Raw genomic sequence first — 24805 nt, forward strand, 5'->3', positions numbered from 1 at the left:
TCTTTTTTATTAACCCTCACCCAAAGACATTTTCCCACTGATTTTTAGAGAGAGGAGAAGGGAGGGGGAGAAAACATCGATGGGAGAGAAACGCATCAATGGATTGCCTCCTGCACGTGCCCCGACCAGGGCCAGGGATCGAACCTGCAACCGAGGTACATGCTCTCGACCGGAATCAAACCCGTGACCCATCGGTCTGCAGGCCGATGCTCTATCCACTGAGCCAAACTGACTAGGGCTGGTCTTATCACTTTCGATTTCTTGTCCCCACTGGACAATATGTCACATGCTGAAAGCCACCCTCTCCCTCCCCCCCCCCCCCATGTAGCTGCTCCTTTCAACGCAGGAAATGAGCTGGAACGCGCTTCCTCCCAGCGCCTTGCCCAGTTCCCGACGCAGGGCCCTGCACGTACAGGCCGCCAGCACGCGTTCCCGAGGAGTCTCACGTCCCCTCTCTGCCACGAAAGAGGTGCCAATAGCAATCTGCACCCCAAAAAAGGAGAGGAGCAGGGGGTTAGAGTATTAAAGGCCCAATAGGCCATAGCCGGTTTGGCTCAATGGACAGAGCGTCAGCCTGCGGACTGAAAGGTCCTGGGTTCGATTCCAGTCAGGGGCACGTTCCTCGGCCCGGGCCTTGGTCAGGGCATGTGCAGGAGGCCACCAATCCATGTGTTTCTGTCTTGCCCTCTCTCTTCCACTCTCTCAAAATCAATGGAAAAATATCCTCAGGTGAGGATTTAACAAAAAAGAAAATAATAAAAAATGCTGAGCAGCCCTGAGACCTCCCTATCAACGACCCACTGTGGACACACGTTTCCAAGAAGCAGCCGGCAGGGGAGCAGAGCTGCTTCCCACTCTTGGTGGCAAGAAAACAGACGGTCATTTCCTCCCCGTTTGTGATTAGATTCAGTGCATTCCAGCTACGAAAGTGGATTCTGATTTCAGGCCAAAAGAAGACACCACCACAGGCAGAGTTCAACATCTTTTATCCTCACTTTAACCTACAAAGTGTAACGTGTTCATAAAGGCTTTGAATAAATAGATTAAGGCTCGAGGTGATCTCTGAGTGAAGAGGGGGGGTGCTTTCTCACATCCCAGTTAACATCCAGAATCTTTCCAAACAGAAACTTCTGTGCGCCCCACGCCCCCCGACAGCACATGACCCGATACAGGAGGAGCCCAGTCCCCCGCCCCCAGCAGACCCTCCCGTTCTCCTCCTCCCTCCTCTAGCTGACAGGCAAAGAGCGAGACGAATGTCCACAGGAGAATGCAGCGGCCGGTGTGACCTGCAATGCTTGCTTTGTCAGTAAGGAGCTGTCACCGAGTCACCCGGACGGTCGGTAACGCAGCCGACAGAGAAATAAAGCTCCGGAAACAAGCAGAAGAGGCTGCCAAAGAGGCCGGGAAGGAAGGGCGCCGGGAAGTGTCAGTCCCGATACATCGCTCGCCGGTGAACCCCCACGACGGAGGGTGCGGACCACCTGCCAGCTGTCAGGGCCTCCCCAGCCCGGAGGCCTCCCGCAGGAAACACCGTGAGCATCTGTGAGCATCTTCGCTGGGGCCCTCCGTCACATTCTCACTCCGAGTCCTGGCGGGAGTGGCACCTCCTCATCACCTAAGCAGGAACTCCGCCATCAACACAGACGGCCACCAGGTGTCCCTGCCGACGGAACTGGCCGCTGGTCCCAGGTGCCTGGGGACCGCCCAACGCAGACTCAGAGATGCCTCCTTGCTGGCCCTGGGCCCGGGAGTGGGCGGGACCCTCCGGAGACCCCCTAGATGGACTCCAGAATCCAGTCGCCGCCGGAGAGGGGGCCTGCGGGCAGGGCCGGGTCCCTCGGGTCCCTGGGCGGGCCCCGCTGCCTCCCGTCAAGGAGCAAGCTGGGCTCCTGGAAAAACTCCTCCTCCTCCTCGAAGAAGCCGTTCTCCAGGGCGTAGGCGCCGTCGGGGCTGGAGGCCGCCTGGCACGCTCCCTTGTATTCCTGAATGGACTCGTAGAGGCTGTACAGCTGGCAGAGCAACGACATGTCCAGCTGCCGGAGGCCGACCTTGGGAGACGGGGCGGGCGGGGAGGGGTGGGGGAGAAAGGAGACGTCAGTTCTGGAGGCTCAGGTCCGGGGAGCCTCAGCGCCCGTCTGGGCCTGCTCAGCCAGCACACGCCTCCCGCACCGACGGCCCAGAGCAGCGCCGGCATTGCCGGGGTTGAGACACCGGAACTGCGTGATGCCCGCACCTCAGACGTGACTCGGTGTGGCAGGGAAGGGGCACGCCTGCGGAATTTACCCGGCACGCCCTGCATTGCACATGCCGGTGGCCCCGCTGGTTTCACCCTGGATGCGGAGACAGATCCAGGTGTGTCCTGACCTCTCGCTATGATCAGAGCCAGAGAAGCCCCTGTGACAGGCACTGTCAGGCCCTGGGGCAGCACAGAGAGGAAGGGGCAGGGGAGAGAGGGCGGGGGACGATCCATGATGAGAGAGAATCCTGGATCGGCTGCCTCCTGCACGCCCCCCACTGGGAATCAAGCCCGCAACCCTGGCATGTGCCCCTGACCGGGAATCGAACTGTGACCTCCTGGTTCCTAGGTCGACGCTCAACGCCTGAGCCACGCCAGTGTAACCATTGCACATACAAACCGACTTCCTCTTTCTTAAACACCTTTGAAATATTTGAAGGTGATGTTCACTCTACCCCACTCCCCCCCCTGAGAAAAAGCGTCTGTCCTCCCCAGTGAATACCCTCAGGCCCCCGGGCTGTTCGCGAGAGCGTTGGGTCCGTTACCCATCCACCCTTCCCTCTGGACTCAGTGTCCTGGAGTCCTCCCTCTCCCGTGTCCAGGTATGAACACGACAACCCAACCACCCGTGAGATCCTGACTCGGCCCGTCTTTCCTAGGGTTTATGACAAGGAACATAAACTTGGATAACGTAAGTCACAGCCTCCCAGAGTCACACCAATATTTGCTCAAAAAGTCACAGGAAAGCCCTGGCGGGTGTGGCGCAGTTGGTCGGAGCATCGTCACGTATACAACCAAAAGGTCGCTGGTTCGATTCCCAGTCGGGGCACATACCCAGGTTTTGGGTTTGATGTTTGATCCATGGCTGGGATGCATTCGGGAAGCAACTGATGTCTCTCTCTCTCACCCCCTCCCTCCCTCTAAAAAAAAAATCAATAAAAAAATATAGCCGAAACCAGTTTGGCTCAGTGGATAGAGCGTCGGCCTGTGGACTGAAGGGTCCCGGGTTCGATTCCGGTCAAGGGCATGTACCTTGGTTGAGGGCACATCCCCGGTGGGAGGTGTGCAGGAGGCAGCTGATCGATGTTTCTCTCTCATCGATGTTTCTAACGCTCTCTCTCTCTCCCTTCTTCTCTGTAAAAAATCAATAAAATATATTTAAAAAATACATATATATGTATTTGAAAAGTCAGAAAATATTCATCTGGAAGATCACTCTCCTATGCCACTCGGTTGCCAATAGGTCGGCTGGGGGATCCCAAGACAGTTCCCGGCTGGGAATGAACGGTGGACAAGACAGAGGGGGGGGAAGGGGACGGAGCTCATGCCATCAGACCCGCGCTGACCGGTACCCTCCCAGGCCTGGGATCACACTCTGCAGCCCTCACCGGGTTTCAGAGGCTCTGACGCCCCAGGCTCTTCCCTTGAGGTGCCATCGCCAAGGTGTCCTGGGAGGAGACCGACCGGGCCGGACTGGGAACCTGCCCTGGCCCCGCTGCCTGCAGCCGCCGCTGACTCACAGGGCTGCCCGCCACGGGGCGGAGCGCTGGCCTAGAAACGGAGGGCTGACCCGCCTAGGAGTGCGGCTGGCCGGCTCACACCTGCCACCCAACCCGGCAGATGCCAAGCATTCAGACGGACTGAGCAGGGCCTCACACACACACACGTGCACTCCACGCCCACACACAGCCCCGCGTCCCTGGTTCTCCAGGCACTAAACTGCCTTCCGTTTCCCAGAAACCCTCCCAGAGGGCTAGGGCACGAGGTGAGTAGCGGCAGGAACACACCTGGCCTCCCAGCCAGGACTCGCCTGACACTCGCCCGTGAATTTCCCAGAGGGAAGTTGGGCATCCCTAGGTGGCATTCTGTGGCCTGTTGTCCCATCTCTGCACCTCGTGCAATGGGCCAGGCTGAGCCCCCACCCCCGGGCTGTCCCCTTAAAGCCTCCTTCCTGCCCGGCCGGCGTGCCTCTGGGGTTGAGTGTCGACCTCTGAACCAGGAGGTCACAGTTCGATTCCTGGTCAGGGCATATGCCCGGGTTGCGGGCTCGATCCCCAGGGTGGGGCGTGCAGGAGGCAGCCGGTCCATGATGTTTCTCTCTCATCGTGGATGTTTCTCTCTCTCTCCCTCTCCCTTCCTCTCTGACATCAATAGAAATAGATTGAAAAGAAAAAAACACCTTTTGTCAAATGGGAGCAGAAGACACAAAAGCAGGTCCCCTCCCGAGAGCAGGTGGGAGCGAGGCGTGTGCGCTGGGAAAGCCTCCAGCGGGCGGGCCCAGGATCAGCCTCTATGCTGAAGGGCGAAGGCGCGGGGCCCGGGCGAGGGTGAGGGCACGGGGCCAGGGCGAGGGGCCAGGGCGAGGGTGCGGGTTCTGCTTCAGGACCGGCTAACATCCTGCAGAGAGAAAGAATCCCTCGTCCTTTCAGGAAAAAGTGGGGGTGGGGGGCGCCCACTAACTCCCACACTGTCCCCAATCTACCAGCACAGGAAGCCTGTTGTCCCACGTGTCCCTGGAGGACGGCTGATCTAATTCACAGCTGGATTCAGAAAATAACTCTTTTTTTTCTTGTGTGTTTGTTTGTTTGGTTAATCCTCACCCGAGGATATTCTCCCGCCCCCTCCCTCCCCCCCCCCCCCGATTTTTAGAGAGCGGAAGGGAGGGGAAGAGACAGAGAGACACATCCACGTGAGAGACACATCCATTGGTTGCCTCCCCCACGCGCCCGGACCAAGGCCGGGGAGGAGCCTGCAACAGAGAGTCTTGCCCTAGATCAGAATCGAACCCGGGACCCTTCCGTCCATGGACCAACGCTCTATCCACTGAGCCAACCCAGCTAGGGCAGAAAAGTACTTTTTTTTTTTTTTTTTTTTTTGAAAGCACACCTTGAAAAATTTCAGACGGGCTCGTGGGAGAAAAACCCAGAATTCTCAGACCCTGTGATTTGCTCCTCGTTCTCGACCTTCGAGACAAGAGCAGTCTGCGCATTCCCAGTGCGGGAAGGGCCGACAGGATTCCTTCCTTCCTTCCTTCCCCCTCCATCCAGGCCGCCTGCTTCCCTCCTGAACGTTCCGTCTTTTCCCACAGAGTGCCCGCACCCGCCCGCACACACAGTTGTTTGCCAAGCCCCGACATCCACATGGGGCCGAGCCCGAACCCTCCAAATGGCTTCAGCTATTCCCAACAGGCTGGCCGCACAGACTCGCCTCAGCCAGGGCGGGGGCTCCCAGGGGCGCTGCGGGTCACCCGGCTTCTGAGTGACTTTGGAGGGTGTCACCGGGGAGGGAGTTTTTCCTAGCGTTCATAAAGTGACAAGAGAAACATTTACCACGAAGAAACAGGCTCAGAAGATGGAGGGAACCTTCCAAAGTTCAAGTTCTGTTTACTCACAACCAAGTGTCACGGAAAACGTCTGGGTAATTTTTAGCAATAAAAATCGTATTAAAAGAAAACGTCTGTTTTGCTGAAGAAACGAAACGTAAAAGTTGGGGCCGGCCAGTGTGGCTCAGTGGTTGAGCATCAACCTCAGAACCAGGAGGTTGGTTCGATTCCCGGTCAGGGCACATGCCCGGGTTTCGGGCTCCATCCCCAGTAGGGGTGGTGCAGGAGGCAGCTGATCCATGATTCTCTCTCATCACTGATGTTTCTCTCTCTCTCTCTCTCTCTCTCTCTCTCTCTCTCTCTCTCTCTCTCTCTCTCCATCTCTGCAATCCATAACAATATATTTTAAAAAATACTCCCCAGCTTTTTTAAAAAAAATATACTTTATTGATTTTTATAGAGAGGGAGAGAGAGGGATAGAGTTAGAAACATCGATGAGAGAGAAACATCCATCAGCTGCCTCCTGCACACTCCCTACTGGGGATGTGCCCGCAACCAAGGTACATGCCCTTGACTGGAATCGAACCTGGGACCCTGCAGTCCACAGGCCGACGCTCTATCCACTGAGCCAAACCAGCTAGGCCAGTGGTCGGCAAACTCATGCGTCAACAGAGCCAAATATCAACAGTACAACAATTGACATTCCTTTGGAGAGCCGAAAACTGACTTCTGCGCATGGGCCACGAAGTTTCAACCGCACTGTACGTGCGCGCCCGCACGTGGTTATTTTGTGGAAGAGCCACACTCAAGGGGCCAAAGAGCCGCATGTGGCTCGCGAGCCGCGGTTTGCCGACCACTGAGCTAGGGCACTGCCCGGCTTTTAACCAGCTAACGAGCTCCCCTCGAGGGACTGGTTGTAGAGAGGACAATCTGGGTTGTACACCAATTTGGGATCGATGCCCTCGTTTCTGGGAGGCAGGTGTGGACTGTTGAGGTGAGGGACTGAAGCACTGAGGGGCTGCGGCCAGGGCAGAGCGGGCGCTGGGCCAGGCCTGCAGAACTCCCTCCACCCAGTGCCCTCCCGCCAGCCTGTGCTGCCCGCACATCACACTGCCAGCTGTGGTAGGGCAAGCAGCTGAGGTCACAGGTGGCTTTTATTGGGGGCTTTCCTGAGATTTCCAGATGTTCCGCTATGAATGTGTATTCACTGACGACGGGAGCACGTGTGACGTTACCCGTGTGCCATGCAACGCGTGAGTAAGCATTTACGGACGCCTGCGAATGCGGCTTAGACATGACGTGGTGAATGCCCCAAATCTAATCGAGGTGTCTCGCGAGTATCCGCAGGGCCGGAATGGAAGAAAGCAAGCGGTGACCTAACGGATCGTAACCTGATTTCCGAATAAAAGACGTGTTGACAGAAGGACTCTGACCTGCATACTATTTAGAAAAAGGGAGGAGCCGGCCTCCAAGCTCCCGTGGGCTGCGGTTCTGTCTTCCCCTCCCCTGGGCCCAAATGTGCTTGCGCTACGTGACCAGCTTCACCTCCTGCAAATGCTTCAGTGTCGCCAAGCTGAGGACGAGACTGTGAAGAGCGATGTTCATCCACAGGCAGGAAATAGACCGGGATGCACGCCTGCACCCCCAGATTAAGCCAGACCCGAAGCTCACCCCACCTCTGCACCTCCCAGAAATGCCTCTGGCGAGGGAAGGCGGTCTGAGTTGGGTTTGTGTTTTTTTTTAAATATTTTTATTGATTTCAGAGAGGAAGGGAGAGGGAGAGATAGAAACATCCATGATGAGAGACAATCATGGATGGGCTGCCTCCTGCACGCCCCACACTGGGGATCGTGCCCGCAACCCAGGCATGTGCCCTGACCGGGAATTGAACCAACCGTGACCTCCTGGTTCATCGGTCGATGCTCAACCCCTGAGCCACACCGGCCGGGCATGATCATTCTTTTAAATCTTTCCTGGTCCGTTACATGACACCTCATTGTTTTAATTTGCAAGCCTGCGGTTTTGTTTTTTTTTTTTTTATAAGGGATGTTAAATAGCTTGTCATTTCTCTTTAACATTGCGGAACGTGGCTGTTTGACCTCCGATTCTGAGTGCAGTCAACAACCTAATAAAACACCCTCTCTTCACGGTCTCTAGCTTCCACACGCATTTCTGTAACCTTCTGGAGCCGGGTCCTCCGGGCGGGGCCCTGGTGTCTGCAGGGGTCACCCCTCCTCTGGAGTCACCCTGGTCAGAGGACAAAACAGAGGCCCTCCCTTCTCCACCCTGACCCCCGTCAGAAACAGCCCTCCCTCCCTGTTCCTTGAAGACAGGATGCTCATGCCTGCAAAACTAGGTCAGCGCCCAGCTCTTAGGGCCAGTCCAGGAGTGAACAGAAAGTACACTCATAAAAACCTTAAAGACGCCCTCACCGGTTTGGCTCAGTGGACAGAACGTCGGCCTACGGACTGAAGGGTCCCGGGTTCAATTCCGGTCAAGGGCATGTACCTAGGTCGCGGGCACATACCCAGTAAGGAGTGTGCAGGAGGCAGCTGAATCGATGTTTCTCTCTATCCCTCTTCCTTCCTCTCTGTAAAAAACCAATAAAATATATTTTAAAAAAAAGAAAAAAGAAAGAAAGTACACTCATAAAAGCCTTAAAGACGCCCTCACCGGTTTGGCTCTGTGGCAGTGGATAGAACGTCGGCCTACGGACTGAAGGGTCCCGGGTTCGATTCCCGGTCAGGGCACATGCCCAGGTTGCAGGCTCAATCTCCAGCGGGGGGGGGGGGGGGGGGGGGGGGAGTGTGCAGGAGGCAGCCAATCACTGATGTCTCTGTCTCTCTCTCCCTCTCCCTTCCTCTCTGAAATCAATAAAAATATATCTTAAACAAAACAAAACAAAAAAACAGAAAAGGCCGCCCATCTTAAAAATGTCTGTGGAACCCCAAGGAAGACCACGGGTTTTCTGTCTCCAAGGTTCTTGGGGGGGGGAGAACCAACATCTGTGTTCATTGTCCGTGAAGGAACAAGCCGCAGGAGAGAAGACGCAACCGGACAAGCCCTGGCTACTTATCACCTGGAAACATCTGGAACATGTGGGCAAGGAATGGGGTGACTAGGAGGCCGGGGCTCCGGAGGAGGAAGGTGGGCGAGAGGGGCGAGTATCTGACGCAGCCAGGCTCGGGGCTGGTTTCCTGTGCATGGAGCCTGTGGTCTGTCGGCAGGCTTTCCTGCCCGGGCCCCTGAGCAATTTCACTTTCAAACCGGGGTCTGAGGTCTCCGTGGAGTTAGGAGGGCCTCCCAGGCGCAAAAGGACCAAGCTTCCGGTGGGAGTGAGGTGCACCAGGGCTGCGGCCTTCTTCCCAAACCCGCCCAGGGCATCCTTGCCCACCTGGCCTCTAAAATCTGCCGTCGAGCCCTAGCCGGTGTGGCTCACTGGATAGAGCGTCGGCCTGGGGACTGGGGGGTCCCAGGTTCGATTCCGGTCAAGGGCATGGACCTTGGTTGTGGGCACATCCCCAGTAGGGATTGTGCAGGAGGCAGCTGATCGATGCTTCTCTCTCATCGATGTTTCTAACTCTCTGTCCCTCTCCCTTCCTCTCTGTAAAAAAATCAATAAAATATATATTTAAAAATAAATAAATAAATAAAATCTACCTTCGAGCCCGGCCTGCGTGGCTCAGTGGTTGAGCATCAACCTATGAACCAGGAGGTCCATGCACATGCCCGGGTTGCGGGCTTGATCCCCCGTGCGGGGCGTGCAGGAGGCAGCCGATCGATGCTTCTCTCGGCACTGATGTTTCTCTCTCTCTCTCCTTCCCTCTCCCTTCCTCTCTGAAATCCATGCAAATACAGCAAGAAAGGAAAAGAAACCGGGACTCTCAGGGCAGGGCAGGGCATCACCCATCATGGGACAGGACCCCTCTGCCCACACGGGCTCCCCCTGCCCTCACTCGCCCTGGACACCAGCTCCCCTGGGGTTCCACGCTCACCGTCCTTCCACGCATTCTCTCCAGCCCAAACTATCTCCTCCAGCCTCCAGCTCCATGTTCTCAGACGTTTACCATACTCTCCCACGGATGTAAGAGCACACCACCTTCCCTTGAACACAGCCCCTCCTCCTGACTGCCCTCCTGCTGTAACAGACCCCGCCTTCCCACTGAGAGATCAAGGTCATCACTGCCACAGAACAGAACATTACGCGACCTTATAGCATACCTATACCTTGACCTGGAAACTGTTTGCAACATGTGCCCGCCAAAAGCAAACCAGAATGCTTAATGTGTTCCGTGTGTGTGTGTGTGTGTGTGTGTGTGTGTGTGTGTATGTGTGTGTGTGTATGAAGCCAGGCAGGCAGTATAACGCACGCATTAAACAGGCCTTGGGAACTGGAGAAGCCGGTTGAATTTATGACCGCAGGGGAGGTATTTACGTATTGAGTGACTTTTTAAAAACTATAAAATAGCCCAACCGGCGTGGCTCAGTGGTTGAGCATCGACCTAGGAACCAGGAGGTCAGGGTTCAATTCCCAGACAGGGCACATGCCCGGGTTGCAGGCTCGATCCCTGTAGGGGGCGTGCAGGAGGCAGCCGACCCATGATTCTCTCTCATCACTGATGTTTCTATCTCTCTCTCTCCCTCTCCCTTCCTCTCTGAAATCAATAAAAACATGTATTAAAAAAAAACAACTATAGCCGAAACCGGTTTGGCTCAGTGGATAGAGCGTCGGCCTGCGGACTGAAGGGTCCCGGGTTTGATTCCGGTCAAGGGCATGTACCTTGGTTGCAGGCACATCCCCAGTAGGAGGTGTGCAGGAGGCAGCTCATCGATGTTTCTCTCTCATCGATGTTTCTAGCTCTCTCTCCCTCTCCCTTCCTCTCTGTAAAAAATCAATAAAATATATTTAAAACAAACAAACAAAACACTATAAAATAGAGAAGTTACCAGATGAGGCAGAGACAGCACTGACATTGTGCTTTCCCAGGAGGCACCCCAAAATACAGACAGGATTCTCTCCAGGTGCTAGGACTGCGGGCAATTCTGAATTGTTGTGCTTCAGGGCACTTTCCATAAAAAGCCGATGTCACCTCTGATTCCTTTTCATCCCCTCCCCCGACTCTGAAGATTCTGCATCAGAAAAGTGTCTCCCATCAGGTTCCTGCCCCACGTTCACGGGTCCCCACCCGGCTGGAGGCTCTCACCTCCTCCGTGCACACCTGTGGCATCTCGCGCTCCCTCCTACACCTGCCCTCAAACCCCAACCCCGTGCCATCTCCTGCTTCAACACCTCCCTGGCTACCTGCGGCTGCGCCAACCCTGGCCCGCGTCCCAGCGCCTCTGGAGCTCACGCGCCTCCCCATGCTGTTCTCCGGGGCGGGGGGGGGGGGGGGACACTCTGTTCCTGCCTGCTGCCATGGCCTCTCCCCTGTGAAGATCCTGTCGCCTCCTGAGGCCCAGCCCTCTTTCTGTATGGCACAGGACTTGGCTGCTGCTGTCATCAATCCTCACCAGAGGGCATTTTTCCATGGATTTTTAGAGAGCGTGGAAGGGAGGGGGAGAGACAGAGAGAGAAACGTCGATGTGAGAGAGAAACATCCACTGGTTGCTTCCCGCCTGCCATCGAAGTAGGTGCCCTTGACCAGAATCGAATCTGGGACCCTTCACTCTGAGGGCCAGCGCGCTACCCACTGAGCCAAACAGGCCAGGGCTAAAAAAAAAAAAAAAAAAAGGGGGGGGTGGTGGTGGGATTCATCACATTCTGCCATGAATTCTAGCTGCATCCCTTGACACAGATGTGACCTCAGGCCTTCAGATGGAATAGATCAACACACTACGTTGTATTCTGCAAATAATTCAGTTCTTATCTCGCAAGGCCCCCCCTCCCGCAAAGGGAGCCCCGGCCTGTGCTGACTGCTCAGCCCCCCTCAGCCCCAAGTTAGCACATCTCTTAAAAAGCCAAACATCACAGGACTTTCAAAGACCTGGTGGCGTGTCTCTAAAGGGACTCGTCCAGGCCTGTAGCCCCCCCCTTCTCTTTATCTCAGCCAAATATCAGACAGACAGACAGACAGACCATTCAGCCACATATCAGAGAGACAGACAGACAGACCTACAGTGCTGTTTATTTTCCTTGTGCTTCAAAGAGACAGACAGATCCCTGGCCCGCCCGAGGCACCATGACAAGGTTGGGCTGTACTTGACCCCCCCTCCCCTTCCCCCCTCCTGTCCCCCCCCTCCCCCGCCTAAGAACCTGGAAAATGATTTCCCAGCAGCGTTCTCTGACTCCCAAGCCGCCACAATAAGATTTCAGAGCATGTTTACAAAGCAGGGAGCAGCCCAACAGGAGTGGCCCCCAGGGCTTCCTGTCTGTGATCCGGGAGGGAGTGGGGGAGGGGGGGGGGGAGGCCGTCCTATTTCACCCCCACATGTACCCTCCCTCTGAGTTCAGACTCTGCACACAGCAGGCAGAGGTTTATTATCTAATTCAAACCCAGCACTGGTTTCTAGGAACGTGGATCCATCCACAGAAACTGCTGGGAAATTAAGAGTCATTCGTAAGCAGCTTTGAAAACCTCAGAGAGGCTTGGAAATCCCGCCCAGGCGCAGGGGGAGAAGACAGAATCTAATGGATGAAAAAGTGTGGAGGCTGCTTGCTCGTCTACGTTTAATGAAGTCTCTCCGTTCTCAGGACAGATGGGCGCCTTTAAGAAAAAGGGTGCATCCACTGGATTTCGGTCAACAATCTCTAGAGGAATAAAGGATTCCTGTGATAAATGTTTTGGAAAATGTATTCTTGGGAGAGAGAGAAACAGTCTTCGTATATACACTGAGTGGCCAGATGATGATGATCTCTGAATGCATAATAATCTGGCCACTCAGAGTGAGTGTGTGTGTGTGTGTGTGTGTGTGTGTGTGTGTATTAGAGGCCCGTGTGTGTGTGTGTGTGTGTGTGTGTGTGTGTGTGTGTGTATTAGAGGCCCGTGTGTGTGTGTGTGTGTGTGTGTGTGTGTGTGTGTGTATTAGAGGCCCGTGTGTGTGTGTGTGTGTGTGTGTGTGTGTGTATTAGAGGCCCGGTGCATGAATTCATGCATGGGTGGGGTCCCCAGGGGCAGGGGACATGGGCGGTTGGCCGGCCTGCCTGCTGGTCGAACTCCTGGTCGAGGGGACAATTTGCATTTTAGCCTTTTATTCTATAGGACATACACTGAGTGGCCACATTATCCTGCGTTCAGAGATCATCATCATCTGGCCACTCCGTGTGTATTTGATTTCCTACATGAAGTACCTACCTGGGCCTGCAGATTCTAAAAACAGGGCCGGAGGGGAAGGTGATCGTGGGCTGGAAAGGAGGCAGGTTTCCGTCCTCGCCTGGCCTGGCCTGGCCGAGGCTGGAGAAAGGCTCGTGGACACCTAAATCCCTGCCCTTGCCCTGCTTTCGGCGTCACCTAAATCGCGTGTCCTGCTGCACAGACACCTCATGCGTTTCCCCAGGGCTGAGCAAAACTAAGCCCCATTGTCTGGAGCCCAGACACAACCGGCAGGCCCGCGCGCTTCCCCCAGACCCGAGGGCGCAGCTGGCGGGCCGGGCGCGGAGACGGGTTGGGGGCGCCTCGCCTCCACCACCATCTGCGGCCGCCCCCCTCCCCTTCGCGGTAATCGGACCCTGCACGCGCCGCCTGGGGAGCGGGGGAGGGGGCCAGGGCTGCTCCAATCCGCTGTCTACACTCGCTCGGACAAAGCTGCCCTCCTCGGGGCAGGAAAACGCCATCGCACACAGCTCTGCACCTCCCCCCTCCCCCGCACCCGGGCGCGCAGGGAGCGGATCCCGACCCGGGAAGTCGCCGCAGTTTCCGAACCGGCGGGACTGGGGCAGGTGGCGGGTCTCTGAAAGCGGCCCCCGGAGAGTGGGGACCCCCTACCCCCGGCCGGTGTGCTCAGGGGCGGAGCGTCGACCCAGGAACCAAGAGGCCGTCGGTTCGATTCCCGGTCGGGGCACATGCCCGGGGGTCGGGGGCTTGCAGGAGGCAGCTCTCTCGTCGATGTTTCGGCCTCTCTCCCAACCTCTCTAAAATGTCAATAAAAACATATTCAAACAAGAAACAGGAAAAAAGGGGTAGTGGAGAGGGCAGTGCCCGTCTTCCCGGGCCGGCTCCTGGGGCCACCAATCCAAAGGGGCGGGTGGGCGCGGGGACTTCCGGAGCGGAGCGCGGGTCCCGGGATCTCGCCTCCCGCCGCCCGCGGGGCCCCCCTGACTTACCATCTCCTTGCGCAGCAGGGCGAGCGCGGCGTCCAGGTTGGGCGGCTTGGGGGGCAGCGCCGCGCTCCGGGCCCCGCCGCCGCCCGCGCCGCCGCGGCTCAGCTCGTCCTGGATGCGCGACTTCTGCGCGTACAGCCGCTCCAGGTGCCGCCAGCCGCCCGCCGCGCCGCCCGCCGCCGAGTGCAGCAGCCCGCTCAGGCTCTTGGGCAGCGGGGGCAGCCCGTCCACGCGCAGCCCCCGCGCCGCGCCCGCCGCCTCCCGCGCCCCGCCGGCCCCGCTCATCGCGCGCCAGGCCACGCGCCCGCCAGCGCGCCGCTGCCCGAGTCCAGGATCCCCGCCCGCCCCCTTCCCGGCGGCGCCCCACCCACTTCCCGCCGCGCCCCGCCCCGTCCCGAGCCCCTGGAGCCGCACCCGCCCCGCGGACTTCCAGCCCCGCCCACTTTGCCCCCGATCCGCCCACCCCGGTGTTCCTCCCGGTGCCCGGCTCACTTCGGACCCCACCCCTTACCCTGGCCCCACCCCCGTCCCGTGCCCGCCTTCGCCCCGGTGCGCCCCTGTTCAGAGTCTGCCCTCGCTCACCTCTAGCCTCTCGGGGGACACCCCCTCACCTGCCCACGACCTCGCGGGACCGAGCCCTGCCCCGCTGCCCCACTCCCGGCCAGGTGGGCTCCCCGACCAGCCCCCGAAGCTGCTCGTAGTGATCGAGGGGGCCCCCACTTCAAATGCGCCGGAGGAGGCCGACTGGTGCAGCGGGCGGTGTACAGAGGCGCCCGCTCGGGGCGGCAGGAGGTCGGAGAGAAAGCGGGGCAGGGCTGGTGCTCCCGCCGGTGGTCGCCGTCCCTGAGACCAGGACCCGCCCGGCCCGTCCAGGCTGACCCAGGTCCCGCCGCGGGACCCGCACCTCCCCGCGAGGGCGGAATCCAGACTCGCCGCCGCCGCCGGGAGGACTGGGACAGCCAGACCCCGGCCCGGCCCTCGTCCGCTTAGGCGCTGGGTCCTTCGGAGTAAGAGGCACGTCTGGTAAGAGGCGGTGTGGCTCAGTGGTTGAGCGTCGACCTATGAACCAAGAGGTCATGGTTTGATTCCTGGTGTGACTATCAACAATAAAAAGTATATTTTTTAAAAAGAAAACCAAAATCAAGTTACTTAGCTCTCCTTTTTGAATCATGACATGATTCCTACCATTTCTTCCATCAATGCATGCACCTGAGACTAGATTCCGAAAATAATGTCATCAATAAAAGTGAAAATAAGCCCTAGCCCGTGTGGCTCAGTGGATAGAGCATCAGCCTGCGGACTGAAAAGTCCCAGGTTCGATTCCATTCAAGGGCACATGCCCAGGGTTGTGAGCTTGGTCCCCAGTTGGGGGGCGAGCGGGAGGCAGCCAATCAATGATTCTCTCTCATCATGGATGTTTCTATCTCTTTATCCCTCTCCCTTCCTCTCTGAAATCAATAAAAACATTTTTTTAAAAGTGAAAATAATATGAAAACGACAACATCCAAGCGTGTCTTTCAGCCTGGCCCTGAATGCGCGAGTCAATCCGCAGAGAAATGTTAGGGAAGTAGAGGGAAAGGATTAACTCTCCCAAAATATCCATCATCTCTGAAGCAAAAATAACCCTCATAACTCACACCTCAGAGGGAGAGGATAGAGAGAGAAACGGGCTCCCCCCTTATAGGAAGGAAGAATAAAAATGACAGTTACGCCCCTTGGCTCAGTGAATAGAGCGTCGGCCTGCAGACCGACGGGTCACGGGTTCGATTCCGATCAAAGGCACGTACCTCGGTTGCAGGCTCCTCCCCAGCCCGGGCCCTTATCCAGGCTCATGCAGGAGGCAACCGATGGATGTGTTTCTCTCACATGGATCTATCTCTTTCTCTTCCCCTCTCTTTTCCACTCTCTAAAAAATCAAGGGAAAAATATCCTCAGGTGAGGATTAAATAATAAAAATGAATAAACAATAAATAAATTATTAAACCAAAAATGACAGTTATGCCCTAGCTCTATGGTCGGCAAACTGCGGCTCGCGAGCCACATGCGGCTCTTTGGCCCCTTGAGTGCGGCTCTTCCACAAAATACCACGGCCTGGGCGAGTCTATGTTGAAGAAGTGGCGTTAGAAGAAGTTTAAGTTTAAAAAATGTGGCTCTCCAAAGAAATGTCAATGGTCGTACTGTTGATATTGGGCTCTGTGGACGAATGAGTGTGCCGACCACTGCCCTAGCTGGTTTGGCTCAGTGGATGGAAGAACAGCCTGCAGCCTGAAGGGTCTCGGTCTCAGGTTCAAGTAGCGTCAAGGGCATGTAACTCGCTTGCCGTCTCCATCTACAGGCCCGGTTGGGGTGTGTGCGGGAGGCAGCCAATCAATGTGCCTCTCTGACATCGATGTTTCTCTGTCTGTGTGTGTCTCTCCCCTTCTCTCCCACTCTCTCTAAAAATCCATGGGAAAATATCCTCGGGGGAGGATCAACAAAACAAAACTAAGTAACAGTTACAGCCAGAGAGAGACAGAAGAGGTGAGGAAAGAAGGACCGATTTGGGCACACAGCCCCCCCCGCAGATTGGGTACCCATGCCATACACAGAGCGGATAGCTGTGACGCCCACTGATTATTGGTTTTCATTATTAAACAATTCCGTTGTTCCAAATACCCTCAGCGGGCTCATAAATGGCAAAGTGTTCTGAGCACTTCAGACAGCCCATGTAAAAAGCCCTGCATTTGGGGGCTTTCCCCTTTTAACCTAGACCCCCCCACACACAGAGAGCCCACCCCCAGAACCCTTATTGTTGTTGTTTTTTTAAAAATATATTTTATTGATTTTTTTTTTTTTTTTTTTTTTTTTTTTTTTTTTTTTACAGAGAGGAAGGGAAAGAGAAAGTGAGCTAGAAACATCGATGAGAGAGAAACATCCATCAGCTGCCTCCTGCACACTCCCCACTGGGGATGTGCCCACAACCAAGGTACATGCCCGTGACCGGAATCGAACCTGGGACCCTTGAGTCCACAGGCAGACGCTCTATCCACTGAGCCAAACCAGTTAGGGCCCCTTGTTGTTGTTTGTTTGTTTTTTTTTAATATATTTTATTGATTTTTTACAGAGAGGAAGGGAGAGGGATAGATAGTCAGAAACATCGATGAGAGAGAAACATCGATCAGCTGCCTCCTGCACACCTCCTACTGGGGATGTGCCCACAACCAAGGTACGTGCCCTTGACCGGAATCGAACCTGGGACCCTTCAGTCCGCAGGCCGATGCTCTATCCACTGAGCCAAACCGGTTTCGGCTGGCCTTGTTGTTTTTTAAAAAATATTTTTATTGATTTCAGAGAGGAAGGAAGAGGGAGAGAGAGAGAGAAACATCAGTGATGCGAGAGAATCACCGATCGGCTGCCTCCTGCACGCCCCACACTGCGGATCGAGCATGCACCCGGGCACATGCCCTGACCGGGAATCGAACCGTGACCTCCTGGTTCATAGGTCAACACTCAACCACTGAGCCACACTGGTGGGGCAGAACCCTTGTTTTTTAGGTTGGCAGATGTCTCCGCTGGCCCCTTGCCCCTGAGTGAGATGAGCCATGAGAAGCCCCAGCTCAGGCAGTGTGAGTTGAGGTCACCTGGGAGGTTTCCCGCCCCACCTACCGCCCAGAATCCTCCACCTCGCACCTCGCCTCGCCTTCCACTAATCACCTAGTCACATCTCCGGATTTCAGGCATTTATTTATCCTCCTACTTAAACGGCGGGTGTCTTCGGGAGAGTGACACATTTGCTTGTGTGGGAGTAAGGAAGCATCTGATCTTTGGTTCACACCCTGGCATGCATTCCTTTCATCCCCTGAGTCACATTGCTGTGGGTCCTGAAGATCACCAGAAGCTAGGTGACACAAGGCGTGGTTACCCATGGTGCCAGGAGAAAAGACGTCCTTTCAAAGTCTCCGGGCAGTGATATCATTTTAAAACACATACTTGTGCCCGGCCGGCGAGGCTCAGTGGTTGAGCATCCACCTAGGAACCAGGAGGTCACGGTTCGATTCCCGGTCAGGGCATGTGCCCCGGGTTGTAGGCTCGATCCCCAGTGTGGGGTGTGCAGGAGGCTGCCGATCAACGATTCTCTCTCATCGTGGATGTTTCTCTCTCTTCCTCACCCTTCCTCTCTGAAATCAATATAAAAAAATATATTTAAAAAAATACATAAAGCATATACTTGTGAGGATTATGGATGACATAAAGGAAAGAGTTAGGGCCAGCTAGATAGCAACATGAGGTCCCTGATACCAGGACACGAGGAACAGTTTAAAGGATGTCAACCACAACATTTTATTTTATTTTATTTTTTTAAATATATTTTTATTGATTTCAGAGAGGAAGGGAGAGGGAGAGAGAGATAGAAACACCAATGATGAGAGAGAGTCATTGATCAGCTGCCTCCTGCAAGTCCCCCACCAGGGATCAAGCCCACAACCCAGGGCATGTGCCCTTGACTGGAATCGAACCTGGGACCCTTCAGTCCGCAGGCTGGCGCTCTATCCACTGAGCCAAACTGGCTAGAGCACCCACAACATTTCAAAGGCAGGCTCTGCCGTATCGCTCAGTGTTTGACCTATGAACCAGAAGGTCACGGTTCCATTCACGTCTGATTCACGGTCAGGGCACATGCTTGGGTTGCGGGCTCAATCCCTACTAGGGGGGCATGCAGGAGGCAGCCGATAGATGTTGCTCTCTCATCATTGATGTTTCTAACTCTCTCTCCCTCTCCCTTCCTCTCAGAAATTAAAAAGAAAAAATAGCTTATCTTAAAGAAAAAGAGAGAGAGAGCAAGAGGAAGCACCTCCTGAGGAGGCTGGGCCACACCCAACAACGCCTGCAAGGGTCTCAGCTGCAACGCACCTGGCCCTGGCGGGAGAGGCGGTGGGACGGGGGGAGAGACGTGGAGAAGTGTTTGTGGCAACAAGGCAAGGGGAGACTGACCTGGAGGGGCAAGCTGGTGGGAGGGGAAAAAGCATGAAGAGGAGGGGAGAAATGCTTGGATGGTTATCACTAATTCATATCTCCCTCCTCCCCACCCTCCTTTTTTTCCTTCCCCTTTAATCTGTTTCATGCCAGGCAATGAGCCAGGCTCAAAGATCTACATAAGTGACTCTGAGGTAATGAATGAATTCCTTTGAAGAACATGGTAATTATTTTTTGTTAATGAGGTCCCAGCCCCTCCTTGAACATCTTGAATGATGGGGGTCACATCATTGAGATGTCAAACCTTTCTGAATTTTAGAAATAATTCTCCTCCATGGTGGGGTGGCCTTCTAATTGAAAAAGCTCTCACACAGCCCTCGCCGGTTTGGCTCAGTGGATGGAGGGGTCCTGCAGACTGAGGGGTCATGGGTTTGATTCAGGTCAAGGGCACATGCCCAGGTTGTGGGCTTGATCCCCAGGAGGGGGCGTGCAGGAGGCAGCCAATCCATGATTCTCTCATATGTTTGATGTTTCCTCTCTCTCTCCTTTCCTCTCTGAAATCAATAAAAATATATCCTACATAATAAAAGGCTAATATGCAAATGACCGAATGGTGGAATGACCAGTCGCTATGATGCGCGCTGACCACCAGGGGGCAGACACTCAATGCAGGAGCTGCCCCTGGTGGTCAGTGCGCTCCCACAGGGGGAGCGCTGTTCAGCCAGAAGCCGGCTCATGGATGGCGAGCACAGCGGCAGTAGCAGGAGCCTCTCCCGCCTCCGTGGCAATGCTAAGGATGTCCGACTGATGACTTAGGCCAGTGGTCGGCACACTGCGGCTCGCGAGCCACATGCAGCTCTTTGGCCCCTTGAGTGTGGCTCTTCCACAAAATACCACGTGTGGGCACGCACGTACAGTGCGATTGAAACTTCGTGGCCCATGCGCAGAAGTCGGTTTTCGGCTCTCAAAAGAAATTTCAATCGTTGTGCTGTTGATATTTGGCTCTGTTGACTAATGAGTTTGCAGACCACTGGCTTAGGCCCACTAAGCCGTCAATCGGACATCCCCCCAGGCTCCTGGACTGCAAGAGGGCACAGGCCAGGCTGAGGGACACCCCCCCCCCCAAGTGCATGAATTTTGTGCACTGGGCCTCTAGTTTTAATAATAATAATAATAATAATAATAAAAATCCCTCCCACAAGCGTTATCTCATGTGTCTCCACAAAGTCCTTATGTAGTCAAAAAAGATCTCTCTCTTAGGAAGCGTTTTTAACTGTGAGAACCCGGGTTACACACTCTTCCCCGAAGTCAGCCGAATGGCTGTTTTTCCTCCCAGCTATCGCGTGCCTCTGAGCTGCCGCTCCTTCACTTAAACACCCACAGGCCCTACAGCCGTTCTTCCCTGAAGATGTGCTTTGGAATTACTTTGCCCCCTGCTCCCTCTCCTCCACACACATCCTGCTTGTCAGTATTTCTCTTTATGGGGGATGTCCATCTGTCAGTGACAGAGTCCAGATGTGTTTGGCAAGCTCTCGACAGCTAGGCCTGGTTCCCCCCCGCTCACTGTTCTGCCTGTTGCTCTTCAAGCTTAAACGCCAGTGAAAGTGGGGGGTTTGACACGTCACACTTCGGAAGGACACCGAATGTCCATCCAACTGTAGTTTCAGCCCTCTCTCAAGTAAGTTGCACAAGAGAACAACAGGCCATCCCCACAAGGGTTAGGTTCCACAAATATATGTTGACTTAGGCCTCGGACGCTTCTGGAAAGCCATGTAAGAAAGTGGATTTTTTTACTTCTAGGGCGTGGGAAAGAGAGGTTCCCCCTGGGAGAGTTTTTCTTTCTTTTTTTTTTTTTTAATATATATATATATTTTTTAAATATATTTTATTGATTTTTTACAGAGAGGAAGGGAGAGGGATAGAGAGTTAGAAACATTGATGAGAAAGAAACATCAACCAGCTGCCTCCTGCACACCCCCTACTGGGGATGTGCCTGCAACCAAGGTACATGCCCTGGACTGGAATTGAACCCGGGACCCTTCAGTCCGCAGGCCGACGCTCTAGCCACTGAGCCAAACCGTGTAGGGCTGGGAGAGTTTTTCTTTTGTAAATATATTTTTATTGATTTCAGAGAGGAAGCGAAAGGTAGAGAGAGAAACATCAACGATGAGAGAGAATCATGGATCGGTTGCCTCCTGGACGCCCCCCAACTGGGGATCAAGCCTGCAACCTGGGCCTGTGCCCTGACTGGGAATAGAACCGTTCATAGATTGAACACTCAAACGCTGAGCCACCCCGGCTGGGCCAGCGTGGCGTCCTTAACCACCAGAGTATCCCAGCCACCCATTTCATTGATAAACAGAACAGGGTCAAGGACAGAATCTTGTGCCAGAGACCCTCCTCGTGTGGCAACAATTTGTTGACTCCCATTCCTTGTGTACACTGGACTGCTGTTCCGCTGTGTGGGGTTTGAGGGGCTCAGAGTCCAATGTGACAGCCACGAGCTCCAACCAGGTGACAGGTGACCAGCCCAAACTGAGAGGCACCGTAGGTATAAAATACACAACTGGGCCCTGGCCGGCTTGGCTCAGGGATGCAGTGTCGGCCTGCGGACTGAAGGGTCCCGGGTTTGATTCTGGCCAGCGGCGCATGCCCGGGTTGCGGGCTCGATCCCCAGTGGGGGGGTGTACAGGAGGCAGCCGATCAGTGATTCTCTTTCATCATGGATGTTTCTCTCTCTCTCTCCTTCTCCCTTCCTTTCTGAAATCAATAAAGAAATATATTAAAAATAAATAAATAAAATGCCGAAACCGGTTTGCCTCAGTGGATAGAGCGTCGGCCTGCGGACTGAAGGGTCCCGGGTTCGATTCCGGTCAAGGGCATGTACCTTGGTTGCGGGCAAATCCCCAGTGGGAGGTGTGCAGGAGGCAGCTGATCGATGTCTCTCTCTCATCGATGTTTCTAGCTCTCTATCCCTCTCCCTTCCTCTCTGTAAAAAATCAATAAAATATATATATTAAAATAAATAAATAAATAAATAAATAATAAATAAATAAATAAAATAAAATACACATCTGGGTCCCAAACACTTAGGATGAAATGAACACTTGAGATATCTCATGAGCCATTGTTTATGTTGATTGCATGTTAAAATAATAATATTTTGAGATGCATTTTGGCGAAATAAAATATATTATTCAAGTCAACGTGACCTCTTTATTTTTTAGAAGACTACGAGAAGATTTATAATTACGTGTGAGGTTTGCACTTGTGTGGACCGCGCTGATATAAAATAAGTCCAGGCCCTCGCCGGCTTGGCTCAGTGACTAGAGCAGTGGTCGGCAAACCGCGGCTCGCGAGCCACATGCGGCTCTTTGGCCCCTGGAGTGTGGCTCTTCCACAAAATACCACGGCCTGGGCGAGTCTATTTTGAAGAAGTGGGGTTAGAAGAAGTTTCAGTTTAAAAAATGTGGCTCTCCAAAGAAATTTCAATCATTGTACTACTGATATTTGGCTCTGTTGACTAATGAGTTTGCCAACCACTGGGCTAGACCATCAGCCCGTGAACTGAAAGGTCCCGGGTTCGATTCCAGTCAAGGGCACGTACCTCGGTTGCAGTCTCTTTCCCAACCAATCATGCAGGAAGCAACCAAACGATGTGTCTCTCACACATCAATGTTTCTCTCTCTCCCTTTCTCCCTGCCTCTCCCTGCCTTTCTAAAATCCATTTAAAATTAAAAAACATTAGCCACCCGCCACTGCACCTGACCACTTCCCTGTTGGCTGGTGCATTCCAGTGGTGAGCTAAAACTAAACCCCAGCTTAGGAAACAGGGTTATTCTTCATGTGGATGACTCTGTGCCGAAAGCATGGGAACAACGAGGAAAAATAAAATAAAATAAAAAATTTTAAAACAAAAACAAAAAAAAACAAACAAAAAAACAAACAAACAAACAAACAAACAAACAAAACCAACACACACAAGAAACTAAACTTTTATCTCCACGCAGGAGATAAAGCCGGCCCTCGACCAAGGGCCTGGCTGTGAGGATGGAGAGGAGGTGTAAGACAGATTAAAAAAACACACAGCACCTGATGACTGGTTGGGAAGAGAGATTTGAGAGTTATCCTCAGAGTCCGTCTCTGTATGCTTTCTTTTTTTATCCCGAATACATGAGAGCCAAGAGCGCGGCGATCCGGGTCCCTGGGACCGTCCGACACAATCAAAGCCATTCAGTGGAGACGATTCAAGTGGCAGCCAGCCATTCAAAAGCCCCACAATAATGGCTGGCATTTCTAAGAATCCTGGGAAGGCACAGCAAGTCCCGGGGTTCAGCTTCACCGGGAGGAAGTGGAGGACTGGACGCTCAGCGCTGTGGGGACCGGGACGTGAACGGAACCCAGAGCAGCAGACAGAATTAACTCAGACAAGGTCCCCCCGTGTTCCCGGCCTCGGAGTGGACGTGACCGGCGCTCTGTTCAGCTCTACACGCTCACACACGGAAGGGCTACGCGTGGTGCGGGCCTGCAAAGCGGTTGCTACCTTTGTGGTCCTTCTGGTGGGAAGTTTGAAAACCAAGGTGAATGAGTCATTTAAATAGATTTATGTACTCCCTCCAGGCAAATTTCTTAACGCTAAAATTGAAAATAACTTTTTATTTTTTTAAGTATATATATATATTTTTTTTAAATATATTTTATTGATATTTCACAGAGAGGAAGGAAGAGGGATAGAGAGCTAGAAACATCGATCAGCTGCCTCCTGCACACCTCCCACTGAGGATGTGCCCGCAACCAAGGTACATGCCCTTGACCGGAATCGAACCCGGGACCTTTCAGTCCACAGGCCGACGCTCTATCCACTGAGCCAAACCGGTTTCGGCTTTTTAAGTATATTTTTATTGATTTCTGAGAGGAAGGGAGAGAGAGAGAGAGACATCCGTGATGAGAGAGAATCATGGATCGGCTGCCTCCTGCACGCCCCACACTGGGGATCCAGCCTGCAACCTGGGCACGTGCCCTTGACCTGGAAGCGAACTGGTTAATAGGTCGCCGCTCAACCACGGAGCCAAGCCAGCTGAGCTGAAAATAACTTGAAAGGAATGGCTTCACCGTCATCTTTCCTATGTCCTCTGACACCGATCATACTCATTGATCGCTTTCTCTTTATTGGCTTATTCACTTGTTTTTTTTTTTAAATGTGCTGTTTATTCAACATCGACTACGGGCCGGCCGCTGTGTTATGGGATAGAAATAGAGACAAGCCACGTCTGCCCCAGAGAGCACAGGAGGCCGGCAGGTAAGGTCAGAGGGCAAGTCATTGGTCACCTGCCTGATGTGCAGGATGGACAAGCCCAGGTCCCTGGGGGCCATGGCAGGACCCCGAAGGCTCAGACAGGAGAGGGACATGACCGCCTTTCACAATCCGTCTCTCATCGCTCACGGGTTCTGTATTCGCAGGTTCTGGGTCGGTGCATTTGCCCCCTGGCTAAAATGTATTTGTAATCTCACAGTCAATACGGCAGCACACCTGTGGTGCTTTGTGGACGTGTATAGAGAAGCGGGGGATCTCCTCGCTCAGGGTCAAAAGCTCCCTGTCTGGTCCGGCCGGCGTGGCTCAGTGGTTGAGCGTTGACCTAGGAACCAGGAGGTCACAGTTCGATTCCCGGTCAGGGCACATGCCCGGGTTGTGGGCTCCATCCCCAGTAGGGGGCGTGCAGGAGGCAGCCGATCCAGGATTCTTTCTCATCATGGATGTTTCTCTCTCTCCCTCTCCCTTCCTCTCTGAAATCAATAAAAACATTTAGAAGAAGAAGAGGAAAGCGGGCACAGATATGGACACACATAGACAAGAGCTGGGGGACCTCAGGGAGAAGACAGCTGTCCACCCAAAGAAAGGCCCTTGGAGAAACCAAACCTACCCACACCGTGACCTTGACCTTCTGGCCTCTGGAACGGTGAGGAAATATATTTCTGTTGCGTCATACTTGGCGTTGGCAACCAATATTTTCTCTCTCTACGTGACTATAAGCCAACA

The 24805-nt window shown here is 54.1% G+C and overlaps 1 protein-coding gene across 1 annotated transcript; it reads right to left on the bottom strand.

Annotated features, from left to right (window-relative positions):
• Positions 1–968: 968 nt before the first annotated feature.
• FAM89A (family with sequence similarity 89 member A) lies at positions 969–14133 on the bottom strand. Its single transcript, XM_080651095.1, has 2 exons — positions 13819–14133; positions 969–2048 (listed from the first exon to the last, which is right to left on the bottom strand). The coding sequence occupies exons 1-2, from the start codon at positions 14098–14100 to the stop codon at positions 1776–1778; spliced, it is 555 nt and encodes a 184-aa protein (XP_080507221.1). The 5' UTR covers positions 14101–14133; the 3' UTR covers positions 969–1775.
• Between the last annotated feature and the right edge of the window lie 10672 nt (positions 14134–24805).

The sequence above is a fragment of the Plecotus auritus genome (assembly GCF_963455305.1).
Source record: "Plecotus auritus genome assembly, chromosome: 14".
NCBI classification, from domain to species: Eukaryota; Metazoa; Chordata; class Mammalia; order Chiroptera; family Vespertilionidae; genus Plecotus; species Plecotus auritus.

What these genes read in the sequence shown, in the direction of transcription:
- FAM89A (XM_080651095.1), bottom strand. Translation starts at nt 14,100, where the DNA reads ATGAGCGGGGCCGGCGGGGCGCGGGAGGCGGCGGGCGCGGCGCGGGGG. An exon ending in CCCTGCTGCGCAAGGAGATG is followed by an intron (nt 2,049 to 13,818) that starts GTAAGTCAGGGG and finishes CCGTCTCCCAAG; the next exon opens with GTCGGCCTCCGGCAGCTGGA.